The sequence below is a fragment of the Terrapene carolina genome, unplaced genomic scaffold, assembly GCF_002925995.2.
Source record: "Terrapene carolina triunguis isolate 2854851 unplaced genomic scaffold, T_m_triunguis-2.0 Scaffold96, whole genome shotgun sequence".
NCBI classification, from domain to species: domain Eukaryota; kingdom Metazoa; phylum Chordata; order Testudines; family Emydidae; genus Terrapene; species Terrapene triunguis.
In genome coordinates, this window is record NW_020664447.1 from 14528713 (window position 1) to 14548325 (window position 19613).

Genomic DNA, 19613 nt, shown 5'->3' on the forward strand with positions numbered 1-19613 from the left:
AACTGCTAGAAAGAATAAAGGATAAAACAAAGTTGGTTAATTTCATAAACAAGAAAAATCTTTTCTTATTAAAAACTAAAACAAAACGTTGAGGCTCTTGCAAGAAGAGAATTGGCAGAGCAACAGTTCATTCAGAACAAAATATATCTCCAAAGCATATGTAATCTTTTGTTACCTTTTGCCACTAGGTGTTGCCAAAGTGCTACAGTGTGGATGTTTTCAAAGGCTGCTAATAATAATCTGGTTGCTAATAGTGAATGCTGACAATGCTTATAGAATTACTTATTATTTTGTCATTCTCCTTGGTCTTTTACTCCTCTGTCTGCTGCTTTTTTTTTTCAAATAAAAGTCTATTTCTTCCTTTTGAGAGTTGGTTTAATAAGTTTCAAATTGTATGGCTATACAAAAGTACATAAAATATATAAATTGCTCTAGAACACTGAAAAAGAAAAAGGATAGGCAGTTTTTATGTCACCATGCTTTATTGTTACAAGTGCTAGTTTTCCACTGGTAATAGCAATGATGAGCCCTCCAATCCCTTCCATCTCTCAGCATTAGTGGCTCTATATCAGAACTAGATTAAAAGTACTTTTTTTCTTTTGCCACCCTGCTTTTTCACTGATTAGCTACTAACTTTCTGGTACCAACTGAAGATTTTTTCCTTTTGGCTATCATGTCATTTTTGTCTCCAATGTCATAGATTCATAGATTCTAGGACTGGAAGGGACCTCGAGAGGTCATCGAGTCCAGTCCCCTACCCGCATGGCAGGACCAAATACTGTCTAGACCATCCCTGATAGACATTTATCTAACCTACTCTTAAATATCTCCAGAGATGGAGATTCCACAACCTCCCTAGGCAATTTATTCCAGTGTTTAACCACCCTGACAGTTAGGAACTTTTTCCTAATGTCCAACCTAGACCTCCCTTGCTGCAGTTTAAGCCCATTGCTTCTTGTTCTATCCTTAGAGGCTAAGGTGAACAAGTTTTCTCCCTCCTCCTTATGATACCCTTTCTAAGTCGTTAATGAAGATATTGAACAGAGCCAGTCCCAAAACAGACCCCTGTGGAACCCCACTCGTTAAGTCAATTGATTCCACACAGGAATAGGTATGTAAAATCTTTACCATTTATTGTTTGGAAGTAAGTTATCCTTTAAAAGAAAAAAAAAAGGTGGGGGGGATTTAAGAACATAGCCAGTTAAGTGTACATTAGATATTTTCAGCCTGGACCACCCCTATTCATTTTAAATCTCTGCAACACCATAAGAAAGATCCACAAAACCCTCTCAAGACAAATTGAGCATAACAGTTTGAACATCTTGTGCAGAGAAAGACAGGCGTAAAGATGACTTAGTTCCACACAAAAATAAGACTAAACATTATGAAAATTGTACATTTCTTTAAAGTCAAATTGTAATAGATGATGTAGCTGCTGATAGCAGCTGTCTCTTCCTCTGAAGTTTTCAACAAAAGTTGCAGAAGGGCCTCCTAAATGCACAGGATGAGCCAAAATCCTAAAAAGATGCTGTGCATTAACTGTCCATCAGAAGGTATAGAACGAGTATAGAAACTATTTGCCACGTACATGAAGGAAATAATTTTCCATCAAAGCAGTACATGCAATAGGGGTATTATCCCATAAATACAAGCTATCTGAAGAACTACATACCAGTCATTTTATTGTCAGTGTTACTAGAGAGCTCCACTGTCACAAAAGCATCAGTAACTAGACAGTGGGGATTTCTGGACTTGTGATCAGAGAAATGCCTGAGTAATTAATCAGTTCTAAAAATCTGGAGTAGAAAAGAGGGACAGATTTCAATCTTGCTTTAGTGTAAATCTGAGCAACTCCACTGGAATCTAAGGATAGCTTTTGGGGGTCACTGATCAGAATCTGACTCAGTGAATCTATTTCTGAAAAATACACGCCTTTGCACACAATTTAAGTGATAAAAAGCAATTGATGCTATAGAAATAATGTTGGAAATACTGGGGAGGGGGGAGGAGTTGGAACCATTCACATAAAATCATTCACAACTATAATATATATGAATAGTGAAGTGACATTTAATTGCTATCAGGAGAGTAAAGAGATTAAGTTCATTACAAGGTGACAGTTGGAAGCGATTGACAATTTTCTCACAAGCTGTTCTCCTGCCTGAAAAAGCTGATTAGTCACAATCAAAAAGGTTAAGATGGAATATGTCTATTTCAAAGAAATTTCATTTTGAAAAAAAAAAATGAAATGAGATATTTTGATAAGGTTGAAGCATTCCATTTGACTCTTATCAGAATAAAATATTTGTTTCAATTTATTGTGCGGAAATGATCCACACAAAAAACTGCAATATGTCATTCTGATAAGGTTAAAACAAAATATGTTTTGAAATGTTGGAATTTCATGCAGACCAGACAGTGGGTTTCAAACTGTTGTAGTTAATCTTTCCCAGACCCTTCAGTTCCTCCCTGTAGAAGGTCTTCTGAACCTTTGAATAATAATGAGTGTGTTACTAGAGAGTTTGTGTCTCCTTTTAGACTGGCATTAATCACTTTTGTGAAACCTATAAACCCTGAAGAAACCCTAAGATACCTGAACATAAACTGTAAAGAATTCAGAAACAATAGTTTGAAGACTAAAAATTGTCATTGCAAGGATGAAGAAAGAAATGTTCACTATGAAGAAAATAACTGAGGATTTATGCTTGGCATGGCTAAAATTTTATCTGAAACCAGGGAAGCCAGCTGAAGCGAAGACTTAATGGTTCTATCACAACTCATTGCAGGAATGAAGAGCAAGCTATTGTCCAGAAGGATTTGGCATCTAATATAGGGCCAGTTGCAATATACAGAGTGAGGTGGAAAGAAGAACCAATGGAAAGATGGAGTAGAAGTTAAAACCTGGACAGTGAAATATAAACGCATACATGATTGATATTATATGGAGATAAAGGTGAGTAAGTGGGTGAGGATGAAAGCAAACAGGATTATTGAAGTGGATACTGCTAAATGCATTTCTCATTCACATCCTACAAAGATGCTTCTGTCTTTTTTCTTTTTAAAATACATTGTCATATACTTTCCCCAGTTTTGTCCAGTACTGAAGTCATGTTTCCCCTTTTCTTCTGCTGCATGGTTATTGTCTTCAATACTGTCTTCAAGTTATTGTTCTTCTCGCTGATTTTTCTTGAAAGCATCAGTGTCCTTGCTGATCTTTGACATCCTTTCCTTATCGTATCGAAAAGGTTTAAAAATATGCATTGACATTTCTCTCTCTCTCTCTCTCTCTCTGTCTCTGAATTCTCCTTGTCTCAGACAATTTTTCATTCTTCCAACAGAGCTCTCTATATATGGAGTTTCTTCAATTTAGCCATTTTATGCAAGACTTCAAATGTGTCTTAATTTCAGTTTTGGATCAGAGTTTAGATCTTCACACACCTTACAAAGTTTTGAACTAGGGTCAAGCTTCTCTCTCGTGGGCTATTCATTTTTCTTTATATGATTTCCAGATCTACTTCAGTTGTTTGTAAGTTGTAGCTTTTTTTCTTGGTGTTCAGGTTGGTGTATGTTTTTGTTATCCTCTGGTCCCTTCCCATACTCACATTCGAGAATAAGATTGTGTGATTGGAAAGAGCCATGCTAAAAGTGTCTATAATGTACACTTGATTGACCATATTTCTGAGGGAATTTTTTTTAAACTACAACTTATTTCATTGGTACAAATATACTGGACTTTATCCCTTTCCTTCTCCTCCCCCCTCCCCCAGGCTTAAAATGGTCTCCATTTAACTTAATTGTACAGTTGTATCTCATCTTGAAAATGGAAATAAAGTGCTAATGACGTTCTTGGCGGCACGTGACTCAAATGGCTCTTCAGATTCTATACAGCAACTTTTGGACAAATTGCATTTCCTATTGTTGTTAGACCTCTATATAATCTACTTTAAAGCCCTGCTAAAAAAAAATCACACAGAGTGGTCCAGTGTGAATTGGATTGGAAAGGGAATTATGGAACTTCATCTGTTAAATTGCTGGCTCTATTCTAGCCTAGATCTGTAGAGACCAAAAGCCTAATCCTCGGTGCAAGTTTTAAGTTCTATTTGGGCTGCTCTAGTGCTGAAAAGGAGACTAAAACTGGCTTACAGTCATCGTAGCCAGGTCTATACCACCTAACCCCCTTGCTCCATTCTCCGGGGTGTAAGTATGGGCCAGGCTATTCTGCAATTCCCCAGCCAGCTGAAAAACCTGGGATCAAAACAGTCCCGCATCAGGCTTAGGATAAAGGGGAACAGTAGATGGCCTTACAAGTTCAATCACTTTTCCCACCTCCCTCCATGCTGTGCTGAACACAGATCAGCTGGACCAGGAGATTTGCTCCTGAAAGTTGTTTCTATATGATGTCTGTTTGTTGGCCTGTGTGAAATTGGCAATGGTTTTAGAGGCAGGTGTTCACAACCCAAAACCATCATCTGTGCATAGAGGCTTTTTGGAGCTGTCTATCTAGCACCTTTCGTGAAGCTACAAAATTGAAGAACATTAAGAATTTGCATTATTCTGACAGCAGCTATTAAATCTATGCATCTTTCATTACACCAACCAGCAAAATAAATAGACAATGCAAAATAAATCTGGAGCATTATATTGTTCGTGTGATGCCTGTACAACACATATTCCATAATGTCTCATGTTTGTTGACAAACAATGAGAAAGAAACCTGCCATGCAGAGCAATTTTTGTGTAGTGTAGGCCCTACAGTATCCTGTCCTACCTTTATCAGACAATTCTACTTTTGAGGACTGTTATGCCTATTATCAAAGTGTAGATTGCTTTATATTTTTACTCCTTTGCTTCGTGTCTTTAATTTGTCTGTCGTTTGACTACAGACTCCCACCAAATACAAATGAAATAGCTTTTTAAAGCTGAATTTTAGCGGAGTCCAGGAAGTGGGTTTGTGGTAGGGGAAGAAAAAAAAATCCCATATCCAGATTTTTGTAATTTTTTCTTTAATTTTCCATGGCTTCAAAACTCTCACTAATGCCTTCTCAGAGACCTCCTGGCAAGTGCTTCGCAGGCACATTTTTTATACATTGGACTCTAAATCCTAGAGATCTCATTTGCACAGAGGCAGGTTTATTCTTCTTTCTGATAGTTTCAGGAAAGTGATCAGGGTCCCCCTCGAGGATTTGTAACCTGTTCAGTGGGTCATCCCACGTAATGCCAACCTCTTATTATTTCCCTCACCTGACTTATCAACTCATTGTCTCTGTCCCTCTTTCCTCCTTGTCTGTAGGCCCATTGTTTGCTGCTTCATGATTTACTTCCAAAAATGCACCTCAGAATTCTTAGTCTGTTACAGCAAGACTTTGGTCTTAAATAACCATTTTTGCAGCAGCTTTTCAAAGCCTATGGGTACAAATGTCAGCTACTTAACAAGCCAACTGCTAAACTGTATCTATATACTTTAATTGTTGAAAAAAAAACTTACTATGAAACCCCCTTATCTCCACAAACCACCATTACAACCAACAAAAGTTTCTGCTATTTTACTTTGAGGGGAAAAGGAAAACAGTTGCCTGCTTAAAAACAACAAGGAGAGGCGGGAGACTGAGTGGGTTGTTGATGTGGGTGCAAGGGAAGAATGGGGACTGGATCTAGAACAATGCTATTGGAGGGGGGAGTGCTGATGAAATATGGCAGGAGGGAACTCATGCTATGTTGCTGAGATGTGTAGTAAGAATTTAGGGAATAGCATCAGAACCATTGTCAGGGTAGTCAGATTAGGAAATTGTTGAGTTGGGTGGAAGGGACAAGATGATCTGAGGTAGATTGCTGAGCTGAGGAGGAAAGGGGAGAGATGGCCCTGGAATAATGTTGGAAGAAGGAACTAAAATGGTTTGGTAAGATGGAGAGGAAAGAAGATGAAGAAAGGGCAGAAGGAAGGAATGTGAAAGTGTAGAAAAGGAGAAATTAAAGTAGTATCTAAAATAAAGAGTCAAAAGTTGGGTATGCTTTATTTTGCTTTTGCTAGAAATATTTCGATGACATTTTTCAGATGAATAATTCTCCAGGTATTGCAAATGAAAGATTCACTGCAGTACAAAGAATATATTACAATACTGTTGAACTTCAGAACACAGTGCAGATGTTAAGGGCTTTATTCCCTTATGCCTGAAGAGTAAAGTGGGACTATTTGCAGAGTAAGGAACTGCTCGACATGAGAGAACTCATTGAAAAGTGGTAGAGTTTTCACACACAAAACTCAAAAATTGTGAAATATTTTTGTTCCACAAGTTTCACAAAGGAACGATTTTTCATTTATGTGATTCTTTTTAAAGTGTTTAGGCTTTATTCTCCCCCTCCCCATGCACACTTCTTTCCTTTTGCCACTGGAGGGGGAGAGAGAAATCTGACAACCCATAAACAAAAAAAGAGCAGAAAATGTTTTTAGAATTTTGTCTGAAAAATGGACAATTTAAAATGTTTCATGAACATTTTCTTTTTAGAAAAAGGACATTTTTGGGCCAAAAAAAATTAAATAAATATTCACCCTCTCTAAATGGGTAAGAGTGGCAGGATGGGAGGTAAGTGTTATTCTCACTTTACAGATAGGAAACAATCCTCAAGGGCTCAGATTCTCCGGTGAGCTGAGCTTTCTGGTTGGTGCACCCCACACCAGCAAGAGAGGTGGTGTCAGGGAGCTAGTTACAACTGGGTGACTCAGCACTGCCTAGAGCCCTGGCAAAGGTTAGAGCATTCCTGTTGGATACACTCCCTCCCCATCTCCTGCACCAAAGCTGAGGTGTCACAGGGCCTAGCTATGCTGGCAAAGTTCCACCTCAGAGCTCCTCTGCGCAGCACCAAATTCAGCTACTTTCCAGCCCCTTTGCATTCTTCTGGTAGCACAAATGGACCAGAATGCAAATGAGAATCTGGCCCCCAGAGGTTAAGTGACTTGGTTGTGCTCAGGCACTGAGGCAGTAGTAGAACTGAGGGTCTCCTACACAGCGAGTTAGTATGTGGCAAAGCATGGTGTAAATCTACGATACGCTGGCTTGCTGTGCACAAATGTCCCTATGGTCACTGCTAAAGTTCAATGAGAGTCCCCGAGTGTGGCTTACTTAGTGTACTGTTGTTTCAAAGTCTCCTTGTTTTTCTTTCATTTTTTTTAATCTCACCAAATATCTATTAATAATCATCCCCAAAAAGTCATTGCGGGGTTTAACCAAACCTCTGCCTCATATATGGTGTAAGCAAGCTCTATCTTTCAATCTCCCTGTTGGGATTATGGGGCATTGGAAGAAGGTCAGTATGATCTAACTCGTATTTAGAGAAGAAAACTGAAATGCAGGATTCCTGGCTTCCTGACTCAACTATATACTCACTGAAGGCCAGAGCCAAAGCCCATTGAAGTCAATGGCAATCTTCAGTGGGCTTTGGATCAGGCTCTAAGGCTTTGATCCAGCAATGAGATATGTGGAAGCAGACCACTACACGCACAAATAGCCCCAATATAATCAATGGAGTTTTGTGCAGACAGGGGTTCACCTGTGTGTATCTTATTGGGCCTAAGAACTGGGGGCTAAGTGACCTTGGCAAGTCACTTAACTTTTGTGCCTCAGTTTCCCTGTTTGGAAGATGGATATAATGATACTTATCTACTATAGAGAAGTCTTGTAATGAGGCTCTGATCTTGCAATGGACTCTGTGGGCAGATGGCTGTGTCTGCACAGAAGCCCAGTGATTTCAATGGGGCTCCACGAGGTTGTAGGGTCCACTTGCCCAGTGTCCATTACAGGATCAGGGCATTAGTGAGTGAAATACTTTGAGATTTTTGGATGAAAGTGTAAAGTGGTATTAAAGTGCTGTCACAATCTTTATTATTGTTTTTAATAATATAGTGAGTATACACTGTGGTTTACAATAGGTGAATTGAGTTAAACAAGTAACAGATCCCCGCTCAGTCTGAAGGCAAAAAGACAGCATGTAAAAAGTTAGTACAATGCAGAACACACACAGAGTGAAATATGGCCATGTACAGCAAGAATAAATGCGGTTTTAGAAGTTTTTGAAGGAAGTGAGAAATGAACAATACAGGACCCCAGCCAGCGCAAACTTGGCCAACATTTGTAGGTTTTATAAAAACAAGCTACCATGCTTTTTTTATGCCAAAGGAAACATTTATTATTTTAAAATTCTTTACAATGTTTGTAACCCAGTCCTTGCAGTCTGGAAAGTAGAAAGTGAAACTGACTAGAAATTAGCTATAAGCAAAAGTGAACAGGGTTAATTTATTTCCATGATGCAAATAGAAAGTGAGAAAATAAACTGCATAAAAATAATGATTTATTTGTATTTGTCCAGAAGGCCCAAGCAGAATCAGGACCCTTTTAGACTAGGTGCTGTACATTGGAGATAATCCCTGCCCCTCAGAATTTATGATCTAAGGCTCCAATCCTGCATGTTGTTCAATGCAGGCTCAGGTCCCTGCATGTGGAGCTCATTGCAGAATATGGCTTAATTCAGGGCCAGGGAAACAAACCAACCAAGGGAATAGAGACTGGAAGACAAGTGATAGACACAGGATAACACAGACTAGTAATGTGCTCAGTTATATTACACATCCTAATGACACCAGTACCTTAACATTTAAAAGGACACTATAAACTTAAAATACAGTCAATTAAAAAAAGAAGAGTTCAAAGTAGTTTTGGGTGTTAAATCTGCCCATGAAGCTCCCTGCCAATTTTTCTGTGGTTTTATGATGACATTTCCATATTAAAACAAATGTTTTATCCTGTTGCTATATGAAAGACCCAAACAAATAATAAAATGAATATTTATACAGGGGAAAATTTATGGGATTGCTCATGGGAGAAAAGTTAGGCCTGGCTCATACACAGGAGGCCTTACTGAGTTAAGTAAGTATTTGGAGGAGTGGGCTTCAGGTGATACAGGACTCATGCATGTTTTTTAAACAAACAAAAATTGAAAAAATCAGATTTAAAAACAATTTTTGGTTTTAATAATTAAAGTGCCATGTCATGCAGGAAATGGAAACCGATTTTTAAAATATTAATTTTAATGGGTCCCTTTACCCTAATTAAGATGAATCGAGTTTCTATGAATTCACTTCTGTTTCAGCGCACTCCTCGCAGCTTGCATTTTCCAGTCACCCCACCACCTTCACCTCTGCTGCCTTGTGTGCAACCTTGAATCACCAATTCAGCCAGCTCAGGGATTCCACTTGAACCACCACCTTGTCACTCATCTGTCGGGGTAACGCCCACCAAGTGCTCCACTTACCAAAGAGGCCAAGGCGCCCTTCGCCCGTTGGCTGCTGCTAGGCTCCTCTTTGCATATTAATCAGCCTCAGATTTCTTCTGCACCAATGCGGGCGCCAGCTTCACTCTCCGCATACGCACCTAGTTGATTTGCATAGAGCAGCAGCCGGAGCCCCGACACTGTGCAACCCTAGAAGGGAAAAGGAGGCTGCGGAGCTGGACTGGTGTGTCTGGCTCTTGGCAAGCAGGGGAGTGGAGGCAGACAGGAGCTAGAATGGCTGCACGGTTCACTTCCTAGGCATTGCAACACGGCACAGCAGCAACAACAGGGAGAGCGCCACGGCAGAGGCAAAGGCAAAGCCCAGCGCACGTTACCTGCTAGCTTGAGATGAGCCCCGCAGAGGGAAGGGAGCTGCTGCCTTTCAATGGAGCGGGAGGGAGGAGGGAGAGACGCTGAAGTGCTGGCTCCTGGTGCACGGTGTTGAGGGGGAGAGAGGGCGAGACACTCCGCTTGCGCTGGGCACGGAGGTGGGGAGGGAGCTGCGGTAACAAGGACTCAGCTCGGCTCTGCGCGGGGCCAGGGCAGCCGGAGAGGCGTCTTGCAGCGGGCGCGGGGGAGGAATTGTTCTGCAAAGGGACCGAGCCGAAGCGTCCAGCCCGGGCAGCCTCGCCGCTCCCAGGAGCCAGACTCCCGCACGCACCGGAGGGGGCTCGCAATGCGGTGCCTGGCTCTGCTCGGCTTCTTCGCCTGGGGCTTCGGGAGCTCGGCTGGGCCCAGCGGCGGAGCTTCCCCTCCTCCTTGCCCGGCTTCCTGTAGCTGCGATGGGGACGGAGGAGTCGATTGCTCCGGCAGGGGGTTGACCACCGTGCCTGAGGGTCTGAGCGCCTTCACCCACGCCCTGTAAGTCCGGGGGACACGCGGGGGCGGTGTGGCGGCGGGAGGTGGAGACTGGTGTGGGGTGTGTGGGCTAGAAGGGGTCCCTCTTTGCCTCCAGACTTTCCCAAACAGGTTTCCCGGGTGGGTGTGTTGGCAGCATGGCCTGGGCAGATGCCTGCCCTACCTGTTAGTGTGGCAGGGTACGGAGACCGTCTGGGCGCTTGGGGCTGGGCTAGGTTAATGCCAAGTGCTTTCAAAAACAAACACACTCGGGAATTTTTTTGTTTTAAAGATTTTTTTAGAGCCCAGCCAGCCCTTCTGCCAGTCTTTTTGGTGATCTTAATTCCCCCTGGCCTTGCATCCCATTTGACAAGTAGGTGGGAGAAGGGTGACCCTTACCTTATTACTACCTTATTCCCCCCGATGGAGGAAGCGGAGAGGAGATATTGTGTCTATTTTAATAGAGCCCCTTCCTCTGAGAAATAGACCCCTCGTTCTGTCCGTGGTTCCTTGTCCCCATCCTACAGGCTTTTGGTATCTTGAGGCCGGGGATTCGCAGATCTGGGTAAAAGTTGGACCTAGACACCTTTTTAGTGTGTGTCAAACAAACAGAACCCCAGACCGTGCTGGTTGGTGCGTGCCCGTTCCCAGTCAACAAGCAAAGACCATCAACTGGTAAGGGCAAGGCAGAATCTATAAGACAATATTTTTGTGCTGCCAAATTTGGGAATGCTGAGTGAGGAAACACCTGGATTCAGGCATAATCAGTGTAAAAAAAAAAAAAATTAATCCAAGCGTAGTTATTGAACAAATACCTTGATTTTGCTGGCTCTAAGATCTCAATACAGCAAACTGACCCTTCTGTCTGTCAAACAGAGCCTTATGAAGAGGAGACCACAGTATTAAGAACAATAAAAAATAAGCACTGCTATGTACATGTTTTTTTTTTTTTTTTTTTTTTTTACTTGGGAACTCTGTCTTCGGCATTTCTAAAGTGTGTTTATCAACTTGGTATCTAAGCATCTGAGGTGTTCCCTTTGAATGTTTGGGTTGCAAGCATTTGGGGTTGCAGAAGGATTTCCTAAAAAATTGTAGAAATCCACAAATTTGTTTGTATCAATCAAGAGCAGGAGATGGCTTTCCCCAATTGGCATTTCCTAAGCAGATTCATTTACTGTACTTACATTGCCTCTGCAAGGTTTAAAGCTGAAAAAGGAAACAATAAGAGATGTATAGACTTCAGGCAGTGGAGTGCTGATTAGGTATTAGAATGTCAGGAGACCGACTACCTGCAGAATATGCCAAGTGAGAAGGCTGGAGGTGAGGGACAAAAACCATCAATTATTATATTTGAAAATGGAATTATGTAGCAGTATCATATTGCTCAAAGGAGCAGAGAAGTTCAAGGGTTAATGTTAATAGCTGTTCAGGTATGCAAGGCCAAGGAGGATTAGATGGTTTGCATAGAAATGAGGAAAAAGATTATGATAATATGTAAATATTAAACATGAGGTAAATATAGCAGGTAACAACATTACCTGCCTTAATTCAGAATGCCACCTTAAAATATGGAAAGACGACAAGTATTTGTATCCTTTGCAACATCCTCATAGTAATTCAGAGTGTATTTAACTAGCTAGCAAGTGAATTAGATGTGCTGCTCCCAGCAAAAATTTTTATCTTTTTTTTTTTTTTTTTTTTTTTTTTGGATGGTAAGTTAGGTAGTCCATCCATAAACAACACTAACCATTCCTCTGCCAAAATATCATGTCCAGTCTGTAGTGTAGGCAGATGTTATTAATTAAGCACACTAAATGTTAATTTGTTCAAAATATTGTGTCTATAATGTGGAATGAGAGAACTTTTATCTCTAATACAGCTTTATTTACCTTGTTTTAATAGTCTCGTGAATTTGGTTAATCAGTTTCCTTTCATAGTAAACCTTATGTTGTTTCTTTGGATCGTTTCTTTAAAGTCCTCCGTGAAAGTTGGCACTTTAGGCAAGATTTGCCAGTTGGCATCTGTGTTAAATATTCAATAATTTTATTATAAACTTTTAATTGTACATTTCCCTTGTGTAGTGAGATGACTGAAGAGGGATTTACAGCTTTCAATATGGTAGAGTTTTGCTAATCCACAAACCTGTTAAGTTTCACAATAAAACATGCCAGGCTTACCCCACTTCTCAGCAAAGTTTTAATAGCAGAGGGCTGTAACGAGATTTTGTATTACTAAAGCTTCACTACTGTTGCAAAATGTATTAGTGCACATTATAGCAAATTATGATGATGCGTAATCATAAATCAATACTGAACTATATTTGTCAAAGTAAACGAGCAGAATACACTTTGATGAAATTGTCTTTATTTTTCTGTGTGTTTTGGTTCATTTACTTTCTTATTCATGAATATGCAAAGGGTCTCCTGGTTCTTTGTATGAATTACCAGAGTTTTCCCAGTACTTGTTCATCAGTTGTACCTTAGCAAAACATGTCCCATTTCTCTCATATACCATGTGTGCAGATATTTTTATCATTTGGATTGTGTAGAGCAGATTATTGAGCCTGAAATCTTATGAGTCTTTTACTTGTTAGTTAGCAGGAAGTTGCATATTTGCAAAGTAATATTTATTCATTGACTTAGGTGTATTATACAGTAAGACCGCAAAGTAGTACCATATAATACTGGGAGTTGGCTTTTTCCTTGTGTTTCTTTTGCAAAGGCAGTGTTTCTCATGGTTAGAGCAGGGGGCTGGAAGACAGGAGGACCCGGATCTCACTCTGCCACTGTTACTGTGCAAACTAGGGGTATGTCTACATGGCCTTGGGGTATGGAGGTGTGAATAGCATTGTTCAGCAAAGTACCATGCTGTAACTCCCCCAGTTGCTGGAGGCGCAAACTAAAAGGTTCCTACTTCACATTAACAATGTAGTCCTGTTTGAAGGAGGACTACATGAATGCAAACTGTGAACATATTAGTTCGCACCTGCAGCATCCACATGGGGGAGTTACAGCGCAGCACTTTGGTGCGCAATGCTATTCACGCCCCAGTAGTCGGAACTGCAGGGCAATGTAGACATGCCCTAAGACTTGCTAATAAGCTCCCTGTGCCCTAGTTTCTCCATATGTAAAATAGGGATCTTGCCAAACTTTGTAAAGTGCTTCAAGATTCTTGGGAGAAAGGAGCTCTGAGGTTATGATTATTAGGCTGACTAGCATCCCTGTATATCTGTGAGACTGCCTTTATTGTCCAGAAGTGGTTATAAGCCATTAAAGTTAGAACCCAATATAGATATAGTTGCCAAACTCTTTCAGTTGTAACTCCCTGTTTTCATATGCTGATAAGATTCCTGAAATTCACTTCTGGGACTGATGTATTCCGTACTTGGTTTCTGTTTGAAGGTGGGATGTGATATATACTGCAATGTGTGTTGGTGTTTGGGCAGTCTACATCAGAGTAAAATCCTTTCATCTCTTTTGTTCTGCAAGAGTTAAAAATACTCCCCATGCGCATGCCAATTATTGTCCTTGTTTTTGATTTTTTTCAAACACAGAACTCAACAATGGCTGCTTTTTGAAACTTTGCATTTAAATATTCCCCGTTTTGGAGCATAGCCATTCCCAAGTTTTGGATATGGGGGAAAGGCAGAATAATAGTTTTATAAGCCATTGAAAATTCAGCACACTTGGTAAGCATCATCTGAGCCTGATATTCTATGAGTTGCAAACTTAATTTTGTTTCTAAATGAAAGTTTGGGTTTTTGTTTTGTCCAAGAAACTGCCATGGTGATGTGCTGCTGCCTTGTTAACCCAACCTTGCAGAAAATGGTCTCTAGACAAACAATGACCATACCCTTTACCTGCCCTGTACCCTGCAAGAATTTAAAGCCTTACATTTCTTGATGTTAGAGAGGCAAGGTAGGTGAGATAATATATCTTTTATTGGACCAACTTCTGTTGGTGACAGAGACCTACAGAAGTTGGTCCAATAAAAGATATTACCTCACCCACCTTGCCTCTCTAATATCCTGGGACCAACATCGTTACAGCTACACTGCATTTCTTGATAACTTTTAACTGTGTAATCTTAGTATTTCATCCTATCTATATAAAAATATACTGATGTGTTCCCTGATCTTCCATATCAGGTTAGCTTGAATAGAACCACAAGTGGATGTCCATTTGCATTCCTGTCTCTTCCTATTTCTGTTTGTACTGGTACCTTACAATGGTCAATTGAGTATCCTAGCCTGGATACTCCTCTTGGTATGTTTTGTTCACAGTACATCCATTATTTTACTATATTTGATTATTATTGTACGACTCACTAAAATGTATTTTTTTTTCATAGAGTCTAATGGATATTATGAGTCCCTTGCCGTGGAGTGTCTACAGTCTAATTTTACATGTGACAAAATGAGTGAATACCGCACAATGGTAGGGGTTGGGGATGAAGGGAGGAAGAACTGGGGTTTCAATAATATCATCTAGTTACTTAGGCCTTTTCTACACTACCACTTTACAGCGCTGCAACTTTCTCGCTTGGGAGATGAAAAAACACCCCCCTGAGCGCTGCAAGTTTCAGCACTGTAAAGTGGCAGTATTGACTTTACTCACCAGCACTGGGAGCTGGGCTCCCAGCGCTGGTAGCTACTCCCCTCCTAGGGGTGTGTGTGGTTTTTTTGTTTTTAAACAGCGTTGAGAGCGCTCTCTCACAGCGCTGGTGCTGCGACTACACAGCCACGGCAGTGCTTTAACATTGCTAATGAAGACATACCCTCAGTTATGGTATGAGCAGAGCAGGATGTTTCCATTAAACATATAATGATAGGGTTTTTTTGTTTTTGTTTTTGTTTTTTAAAGGAGGATAACTCATGGCTTTTGGGTGACATGGAAGTTTATTATTATTGTTGTTGTTATGATAATGATGAATTTGAATGAGGAAGGCTGGTATTTTGATGAACAGGGATTTTTTTTGGATAATATTCCATGAATGAGGCAGCCTGGGAAAAAAACTCAGAGAAGGGAGTAGAGTGGACGAAGTATACAAACAGAGGGGATTAGAGCAGATGAGATGGGGTGAATCCAGTGGGTTCTCCAAGAGAGGAGATAGACTTTTGATACAGTTACTGTAGGGAGCCATTATTTTGGTAAAACTTAGTTGGGTCTCTAAGTCAGAATTACACAATCAGCTACTTGTTTTTTTCTGATCATAGGCTTTGTGGCTTTGCTTTGTTGCAAAATAACTGTTGTCTAGCAAGCTGATTATGCCAAAGCAGTAATGTTAAGATGAAAGCTAATGAGTTAGTTTGTTTGTTTATTTATTTATTTATTTATTTTAATTGATGCAATGTGTTCTTGTTCTTTGACATGATCTTACTCAGTGGTGTAGTGGTAGCCAAAGAAGTGGATAAACTAACCTAAACTTAACTCCATATTCCCCAAATGAGAAGTTCACCCTGCACTACACTACTGATCTTATGCATGTTGTCAATGACCTGGCAATATGTTATGTAAAAGAAAACATTCTCTCTATGGTCAAAGCAAGTTATGCTGAGGGCATCTTTTATATTTCTGCTGGTATTACTTAACTGCAAATACTGTAATTTTCAAGTCTAGTACTGGTGCAAGTCTAGGGTGGAGACACATTGGCTGAGATTTTTCAGAAATGATTAGTGATCTTTGGGAGCTTGGATATCTGGATCCCCGACTTCAGACACTTTAAATAGATCTGATTTTTACAGGGTGGGTGTTCGATACCTCCTGAAAATCAGGCTGTTTCGAGGTGACACAGTTGGGCTTTTGAAATCGCTAGGTTTTTTTTTGAAAATCCCAGCCAATTTAAATGAAATATAGTATTAAAATGAAAAGTATATTATCTAGCCATAAATATGATCCTTGTTCTTGCCAATGATTGTTAGGATACATAGCATTTTGTTTCAAGATTTGCCAAAAAATTTGGAAGCTTAAAATTGCAAGTATTCCACTCCTTCTACTTCCCAAGATCTTTCTTCAAGCAAAATTATTTTCTGAGAGTCTTTGCAATTTTGGGGGGATTGGTTACTTTGCTTTAATTTTACTGTTTTTCCAATTTTTATGCCTATGTTTTCAAGACCATAGGCATTCTAGTGTCCAAATGCTTTGGCACAATCTCGATGTAGTCAATAGGCAGATCATGCGCCAAATCTGGACCGCCAAACACCTTTGAATGGACTGTGAAATCATTTTATTTACATATTATTATCATTATTGTTATTGTGTTATGAAAAATGTTTCTCTGAAGTCTGGACCTTGGCTATATCTTGACCAAGAAATTTGGACCTAGATCAAGAAATTTGGACCTTGACAAAAAATAATTGACTACCCCATTTCACATGTTTGTTTGCATTGGTTTTTATTCTCTGCTCTCTTCCCTGCATGGAGAAAAAACACAATTGCTGCCTAATTTTGTTTTAAATGCACTCCATTCTTACTGTGCATATGCGGTTAGTCTTCCCTTTCTTCCAAATCCATCACTTCATAAAAGAGAGAGTCTTTTTTTCTAGTAGACATTCAAAAAGGAAATGTTAATTTTGCTATTTGCCAAAATCAGGTTAAATGGCTTTTAAAAACAATCAGTTTCAATGGTGTATTTTCTTCAGTTGTTCTGCAGCTTCACAAAATCAAAACGTTGGGTTTTTTTTAACGAGCAAGGTCTAGCTATTTGATAATTGGTGTCTCTGTATTTGTAAGGAGTTGATTAATTCTTGGAGATTTGTAATGTTCTTGTACCCACCTCGAAGAAGGTATTGCACCTGAATCTGGTCCAACTGGGCTATTTCTGCTGAGTTTATATATATTCAGCAGGATTATAGTATCACTTGACTAGTCCTGCTGGCTACAACGAAACTTGTGTGTTTTTATAACTGAATGTCTTTTTTTTTTTTTTTTTTTTTCATCTAGAATTTTTATGTAGCATTCAGCTGAAACCAATGGTAGGTAGCATGTAGATCTAAGATGTTCTCTTTTAATGTGTCAGATACAAGGCATTGCCTTGTAATGTTATGGATCAGTTACTGTTGCATTAGAATGGTGAGGAGCCTGCTTAGGTGCAATGAACATTGTCTAGCAGAAGGAATATGTTGAAAAGTAAGGATGGCCAGGCATGACCTTCAGTTTGGAAAATGTAGCATAATTATGATTTTCCTGAGATAGAAAAGCCTTATCTCATTATAGGTTTGAAGGTTTTGCAGTTACACATTGTGTAATTTTTCACTTGCCTATGCCACATACTGTGATATGTGGAGAGATAAAGTCCACCTTTATTCATATATTAAAGACTCATTTTTTTCTTTAAAAGGGCAGTGGCTGCAAGCCTTGTCGTCGTCGTTGTCGTCGTCTTCTTCTTCTTCTTTTTTTTTAAAGGCTTTTTTAAAGAAAAAGACAGACCACACACATATAACAAATAATTTTGACAAGAATAAAAACACTGTTTTGCTTTAAAAAGAAATATTTTCTTCTCCCCACCTTCCACATTCTAGCATTGTGTTAATGGATGAGAACCAAGAGTGAAACTGAAATGAAACTGACTAATCTATTTTTCATTGTTCATTAACAAAAATTAAAAGAACAGCATAAACGGTGAAGAGTTAAAAGGACTCTAAAAACAAAACAAAACACAGTCAGAATACATCTTGATCTGCTACCATGGAGCTCTGCACCCATGCAGAGTATAAGACTCTTCATGGGTCTGGGCTGGCTAATAACACTGGAGTGGATACATCAGCCCAGATCCTGCAACTGGATCCAGGTGAGAAGATCCTTGCAGCTGTGGGGAGCGACACTGAATTCAGTGAGGGTCTCTAAAGCTGATCTGGTTGCAAGATTGGGGCATTTAAAGTATGTATTTTTTCATATGTCTTCTTTCTTCTATAAGAAATATGAAGTCCTAGGTATTGCATGAGAAGGTAGAGGGTTTTTTATGGTTTTTAAGGAAAAAGAGTGTAAAAGATGTAATTGGCAACACAGTTCTTGTGTGCCTCCCCTTCTCTCCAAAAATCAGTGCCCTACCACAGTGTCTAATTTGTCAGGCACTTGACACTTATTTTTGCACCTTGAGCTCATTATTGCCAGCCATATGTCATTTCTTGTTTGATGCTGACTAGCAGAGGCTCAGAACCGTGACTTCAGGGAGCATGGAAATCAGTTTGCTGTGTGAAAAATTTCAGGACGTTAATTTAAAACAAGTGTGTACTGATAAATCATTCCCTTTATCTCTTGATAGGCTTTTACTAGTAAATATGTGTTTAACATGAAAAATATTGGAGGATGCAATTCAGGCATTCAAAAAAACATTCATGAGACACTTCCCCTGTGGGTTTTTTTTTTTTTTTTTTATGTACACAGAGAAAGTTACTGGCGTAGATTCCAGTATGGCAAAGCATTCCTACCTCCTTGTAAGGTGAAGGAAAGCTACTGTGTTCTTGGTCCCTTGGGAAAGCAGGCTGAGAGTTTCTAGCCTTCATTAGTGAAGATTGCCTTCTTACTGGGAACCAAATGTAAGCTGGTGCAGTATTTGTATTGTGGAGGGTCTACAGACAGCTCCAGTGCCCCTGCTGCTGCTCATGGTTTTCCAAAGCCTTAACAGAGTGAAATTAGCAAGACTGATCAGCTTTCACCTTGCCCTCTGAACTCTGTATGCAGCGGTGAAACTGTCAAAAATCGTGTCAATTCTATGCTGCTGCCACCTGGAAAAAGCTAGGATATTGGATTTCTTCATAGACAAGATGAAGAACCTGAAAGAGGCTGGAGGAGAGCTAGAATCGCAGAAACATTTTCTCTTCATCACCCTCACTGCAGGGGAGGTGTACAGAGAGGGAGGCTAGAGTATCCAGCCAGTCTTTCTACACCGAGGAGACAGAAAGCTCCTTCTAACTTCCAGGAGAGAGAGAGAGAAGAGATGAGCTCCAAACTTAAAAAGACACCTATTTGCAGAAGGCTGATATAAAAGAGGAGACCCCAGTTTGAGTTTAAGGAGCAGCACTTTTCTAGAAATCCCAGCAACCTCCCCAGCAGCTGGGCTGGGCACCTCATCTGCATGTGGACGTTGTCCTTGAACCTTGTTGGTGGAACCTACCTACCCTCATCTTTCATATCTGCCTCTTGGCATGCTTGGTCCGCTTCCCCACCCCCCTCCAACAAAAACAAAAAACCAAAACCTGCTGCTATTTACTAATGAGAGGTTCTCAATCTGTGATATGTGGAGGGATGTCTGGTCCTATGAAGTTGGCTCTTCATTATTTCCAGCTGCTAAATTGCATTACAAGTCAGCTAAGAATGGATTAAATGATTTCCTAATCTCTCTCCTACTGGTATGTAAGCAATTGCTTTAGCTGCCACTAGATTTTATGTCACTGTGAATGAGAGAGGAAGCTTGCCCATACAATTTTGAATGGGAGGGAAGGTTGTCCCTGTCAC

The 19613-nt window shown here is 40.1% G+C and overlaps 1 protein-coding gene across 3 annotated transcripts in view; it reads left to right on the top strand.

Moving 5' to 3' along the window:
- The first annotated feature begins 9634 nt into the window (after positions 1 to 9634).
- LGR4 (leucine rich repeat containing G protein-coupled receptor 4) overlaps positions 9635 to 19613 on the top strand; it is a 127407-nt gene continuing 117428 nt past the window's right edge. For all 3 annotated transcript variants that reach the window (XM_024214842.3, XM_024214843.3, XM_024214845.3), the window contains exon 1: positions 9635 to 10182. In XM_024214842.3, coding sequence (XP_024070610.2) covers positions 9998 to 10182 — 185 coding nt within the window. In that variant the 5' untranslated portion in view covers positions 9635 to 9997. The remainder of the gene's footprint in view (positions 10183 to 19613) is intronic.